At 36.9% G+C, this 6,000-nt stretch overlaps 1 protein-coding gene across 1 annotated transcript in view; it reads right to left on the bottom strand.

The window, feature by feature from the left end:
- Positions 1-5,483, bottom strand: part of POF1B (premature ovarian failure, 1B) — a gene marked incomplete at its 5' end in the record, with an annotated part of 92,145 nt that extends 86,662 nt beyond the window's left edge. Inside the window, one exon of the mRNA XM_011971358.1 lies at positions 5,406-5,483. Within this exon, the coding sequence (XP_011826748.1) occupies positions 5,406-5,483 (78 nt within the window). The remainder of the gene's footprint in view (positions 1-5,405) is intronic.
- Positions 5,484-6,000: the final 517 nt, after the last annotated feature.

The raw sequence follows: 6,000 nt of genomic DNA on the forward strand, positions 1-6,000 counted from the left end.
TGTCATCTCTGATTTCTTTGAGCAGTGTTTTGTAATTCTCATTGTAGAGATCTTTCACCTCACTAGTTAGCTGTATTCCTAGGTATTTCGTGTGTGTGTGTGGGGGGGGGGGGCAATTGTGAAAGGGATTGCATTTCTGATTTTGCTCTCGGCATAATTGTTGTCCGTGTATAAGAATGTTAGTGATTTTGCACATTGATTTGGTATCCTGAAATTTGGCTGAAGTTGTTGATCAGCTTAAGGTAGTTTTTGGCTAAGACTATGGGGGTTTCTAGATATAGAATCATGTCAACTGCAAACAGGGATAGTTTGACTTCCTCTCTTTCTATTTTAATGTTCTTTATTTCTTTCTCTTACCTGTTTGCTCTGACCAGTACTCCCAATACTATGTTGAACAGGAGTGGAGAAAGGGGGCATCCTTGTCTTGTGCAGGGTTTCAAGGGGAATGCTTCCAGCTTTTTCCCTTTCACTATGGTGTTGGTTGTAGGTTTGTCATATATGGCTCTTATTATTTTAAAGTATGTTCCTTCAATACCTAGTTTATTGAGACTTTTTAACATGAAGCAATGTTAAATTTTATCAAAAGCCTTTCTGCATTTATTGAGATAATCATGTGGTTTTGTCTATAGTTCTGTTTATGTGATGCCTTGCATTTATTAATTCGTGAATGCTGAACCAGTGTTGCATCCCAGAAGTGAAACCTATCTGATGGTGGTGGATTGGCTTTTTGATGTGCTGCTGGATTAAGTTTGCAAGTATTTGGTGGAGGATTTTTGCATCAATGCTCATCAGGGATATTGGCCTGAAGCTTTCTCTTTTTTTTGTTGTGTCTCTGCCAGGTTTTGGTATCAAGGTGATGCTGGCCTCATAGAATGATCTGGGGAGGAATCGTACCTCTTCATTTTTTTTTGGAGTACTTTTAATACGAATGGTACCAACTCTTCTTTGTACATCTGGTAGAATTTGGCTGTGAATCCATCTGGTCTTGGGCTTTTTGTTGTTGCTGTTAGGTTATTTATTATTGATTAAATTTTGGAGCTCATTATTGGTCTGCTCAGAGATTCAACTTTTTCCTGCTTCCGTCTTGGGAGGAAAAATGTGTCCAGGAATTCATTCATCTCTACTAGGTTTTTCAGTTTGTATGCATAGAGGTGTTTGTAGCAGTTTCTAATGGTTATTTTTATTTCTGTGAGATCAGTGGTAACATGCTCTTTGTCATTTCTAAGTGTGTTTATTTGGATCTTCTCTCTCTTCTTCTTTATTAGTCTAACCAGTAGCATATGTGCCTTATTAATTTTTTGAGAAACGAACTCCTGGATTTGTTGATCTTTTGAATGTTTTTTTGTGTCTCAATTTCCTTTAGTTCAGTAATGATTTTGGTTATTTCTTGTCTTCTACTAGCTTTGGGGTTAGTTTGCTCTTCATTTTCTAATTCTTACTGTTGTGATGTTAGGTTGTTAATTTGAGATCTTTCTAACTTCTGGTTGTGGGTGTTTAATGCTATAAATTTCCCTCTTAACACTGCCTTAGCTGTGTACCAGAGATTCTGGCATGTTGTGTCTTTGTTCTCACTAGTTTCAAAGAACTTCTTGATTTCTGCCTTAATGTCATTATTTACCCAAAAGTCACTCAAGAGCATGTTGTTTAATTTCCACGTTAATGCATGATTTTGAGGGATTTTTAAAAATTTGACTTCTATTTTTATTGCGCTTTGGTCCAAGAAGGTGTTTGGTATGATTTCAGTTCTTTTGCATTTCCTGAGGATTGTTTTATATCTGACTGTTTGGTGGATTTTAGAGCATGTGCTATGTGATGATGAGAAGAATGTATAGTATGTTGTTTTGGGGAGGAGAAGTTCCATAGAGGTCTATCTGATCTATTTGGTCAAATCTTGAGTTCAGGACCTGAGTATCTTTGCTAAGTTTCTGCCTTGATGAGCTGTCTAATACTTTCAGTGGAGTGTTGATGTCTCCCAGTGTTATTGCATGGGAGTCTACATCTCTTTGTAAGTCTCTAAGAACTTGCTTTATGAATCTTGGTACTCCTGTGATGGGTGCATATATATTTAGGATAGTTAAGTCTTCCTGTTAAATTGAAATATTTACCATTAGGTAATGCCCTTCTTTGTCTTTTTTTTTTTTTTTTTTTTTTTTTTATCTTTCTTAAAGTCTGTTTCATCTGAAATTAGTATTGCAACCCGTGCTTTTTTATTTTTTCATTTTCTTGGTAGATTTTTCTCCATCCCTTTATTTTTAGCCTACGGGTGTCATTGTATGTGAGATGGGTCTCTTGAAGACAGCATTTTTTGGGGGGAGTCTAGGTTCTTCATCCAGCTTGCCATTCTGTGCCTTTTAACTGGGGCGTTTAGCCCATTTACATTCAAGATTGGTATGGAAGTGTGTGCATTTGATTCTGTTATTATTTTGTTAACTGGTTATTGTGCTGGCTTGTTTGTGTGGCTGCTTTATAATGTAACCGATCTGTGCACTTAAGTGTGTTTTTCTATTGACTGGTAATGATCTTTACTTTCCATGTTTAGTGCGCCTTTCAAGATCTCTTGTAAGGCAGGTCTGATGGTAACAAACTCCCTTATCATTTGCTTATCTGAAAATAATCTTATTTATCCTTTGCTTAAGAAGCTTAGTTTGACTGGATATGAAATCCTTGTTTGATGATTTTTTTCTTTAATAGTATTGAATACAGGCCTCTAATCTCTCCTGGCTTGAGGGTTTCTGCTGAAAAGTCCACTGTTAGCCTGATGGGTTTTCCTTTGTAAGTGACCTGTCCTTTCTCTCTAGCTGCCATTAACATTCTTTGTTTCATTTCAACCTTGAAAAATCTGCTGATTATGTGTCTTGAGGATTATCTTCTTGTGTAGAACCTTGCATGGTTCTCTGTATTTTCTAAATTTGACTGTTGGCTTCTCTAGCAAGGCTAGGGAAGTTTTCATGGACTATATCCTAAAATGTTTTTCCAAGGTTTTGCTTTCTCCCTGTCCCTTTCAGAGTTGCCAATAATTCATAGATTTAGCTTGTTTACATAATCCCATATTCCTCAGAGATTTTGTTCATTCTTTTTTATTCTTTTTTTCTTTATTTTTGTCTGACTGTCTTATTTCAAAGAGTCAGTGTTCAGGTTCTGAGATTCTTTCCTTGGCTTGATGTGTTCTTCTTTTATTTATTTATTTATTTTTTTTGTTGTTTTTTTGAGACGGAGTCTCGCTCTGTCGCCCAGGCTGGAGTGCAGTGGCGCGATCTCGACTCACTGCAACCTCCGCCCTCCAGGTTCATGCCATTCTCCTGCCTCAGCCTCCTGAGTAGCTGGGACTACAGGCGCCCGCCACTGCGCCCGGCTAATTTTTTGTGTATTCTTCTTTTAATACTTGTGATTGCATTGTGAAATTCTTCTAGTGTGTTTTTTCAGCTCTATCAGATCAGTTAGGTTCTTTTTTCACTACCTATTCCATGTGTCGGCTCTTGTATCATTTTATTGTGATTATTAGTTTTCTCAGATTGGGTTTTGCCATTCTCCTAAATCTCAATGACCTTTATTTCTATCCATATTCTGAATTCTGTTTCTGTTATTTCAGCCAGTTCAACCTGGTTAAGAACCTTTGTTGGAGAACAAGTGTGATCATTTGGAGGACATAAGCCACTCTGTCCTTTTGAGTTGCCAGTGTTCTTGCATTGGTTTTTTCTTACCTCCATGTGTGGGTGTTCCTTTAACTGCAGTGTAGGTTGAACACAGTCAGTAGACTTCTTTTTTGGATGTTTTCACAGGACTGAGATTTTATGCAGGGTCTAAATAGCTGACTTCTTGTCTTTGGTTTCACAGGGAGTTATGTTAGTGAGGTATTGTTGTTGAAGCTTTGGGTTGTGATCCAATACGTGGCGCTTAGGCATAGCAATCTGTTGGTAGGCTCTTCCGCAGTCCCGTTGCTCCTCTGTTATTTCCTCACAGTTGCAGCTATGCTCCCTCTCAATGCCCTGAAAGTGTGGGCTCCTCTCCCACTTGAGTGCTGGCTGTACATTGTGGCTTGGCACTCCAGGGATGGCCATTACAGCTTTATGGTGATATCAGTGTTTGTTTTCTCCTCAACTTGGAGGCAGCAGAGACAACCTTAGCAGTGGTTGTGGTCAAAGGTCTTTTATTTGTCTCCCGGGGACTCCACCCAGGGAGATACAGGTCAGCAATCACTCAGTGCTATCAGCCTGGGATGGAGGTTCTGTGCTGTAGGCCTAAGCCGGGGGTTCCCTGCCTGGTAATGAGCAGGCAACGGGTTCCATGGCAGGGAAAAGAGTTAATATCATCTATATAAAGAGAGTTCTTATATATCAATGAGAACAAAATCCTAAGGGCTACATTTCTAAGTCAGTTATAACTTTTATCCCACTGTCCAGTGGTTTGTTATGTATGTGGCCCATGCTAGTCTGTGAGCTCCTTGAAAATAGTGATTGTATCTAATTTATCTTGGTGCAATATGTGGCACATACTTGGTGTTCAGCAAATGTAAGCTGAGTAAGTGCATTACTCTAATTGACCTAACTCTAATCTAGACCAAACTGAGAAGTGGTAGGGAAACTTTTCTTTAATAATCTTCTTATTTTTCTGCATAATATCATATTTTCCTTGCTGTACTCAAGGACTAAAGACCAGTTTTTGTTCATTTGTCTCCTCACTATCCACGTTCACATCCTGACCCCGCACTGGGTCAGATTGTTTTCTTAAAACAGCATCTCCCGCCTTCCTACCTTCTAAATCCCATAACCCCTTTACTCCTCTTTCATGTAACAACAAACTTAGTGTGCTTTATGTTTTACTTTCTTAGAATTTACTTTTTTATATATGGCAATTACTTAATGAAACACATATTTTAATATTCTGTTTATTATTATAGCTACCTTTTGGATACACAATACCTAGATTCAAGAATAATCCTAAAAGTGGGATTATTAGCCATAAAGGCTAAGGAAATAGACCCTTGTGTGTCTTTCAAATCATACACCTATAAGAAGAGTTAGTTATGACCCTATAAGTTATTCTCTCTGAATATGAACTCATAATACAATCACTCATAAAGCCAAGTCTTCAATCAATCTGAGATCTGGGTATTTCATCCACACTCACTAGGAGATCTTTGGCTAAATTAAACTGCACTCAAACTAAAAGCAGTTAGATTGAATAGGCAATGAAACAGAAGAATCTGATTCATAGTACTCATTTCACATTACTTTTACTGGGCTGAGCTGATTCTCATATGTGAGAATCCTCTTTCATATTTTATGATCCTCACATGATGTGAATGTGTAAAGTCTTATGAGGATCTAAAGATTGCTTACATACATGAAGAAGACTTCCATATAAAAAAGAGGAACAAATCTAATGTAATTCACAACTTCTTTTACCTGTTCAGTATTTTGGGTTATATGTAGAGTACTTGGGCCACATGTAGATATTTTTAAAGTTGGAGAATGGAGTTCCTGTTAAGAGAAACAAAAGGGAGTTCAGAAATTATTTGAAAGTCTTAAGTTCTCATGGTATTTTTTCTTTATTTTTATAATAATCTGATTAGTACGAAATAAGAGCATTATTTAGTGCTTTCTTAGATAATGTCCATCTTTCCAAAGAACTAAATTACTTTGTTGTCTTCTCACATAATCCAATGATAAAAGAGTTTCTAGAGTGCTTTCATAGCAATACATTCTACTTGTACTGTTAGGTTGCATTCTTTTTGTTTCTGCTTCAAGAACTCTGCATTCATATACACCCCAATGTTATTATTATTATATGTTTGCAATTAACAAGATATAATATTTTATCAAACAAAATTTTTCTTTCAGTATTTGTTTTATTTATTTTTAAAAATTCATATAAATTTAAGGGGTACAAGTACAGTTTTGTTACATGGATATTTTGCATAGTGATGAAGTCTGGGCTCTTAGAGTAACCATCAACCGAATAGTGTACATGGTACTCATCAAATAATTTCTCATCTAATGA

The sequence above is a fragment of the Mandrillus leucophaeus genome, unplaced genomic scaffold (assembly GCF_000951045.1).
Source record: "Mandrillus leucophaeus isolate KB7577 unplaced genomic scaffold, Mleu.le_1.0 Scaffold1213, whole genome shotgun sequence".
Taxonomy (NCBI): domain Eukaryota; kingdom Metazoa; phylum Chordata; class Mammalia; order Primates; family Cercopithecidae; genus Mandrillus; species Mandrillus leucophaeus.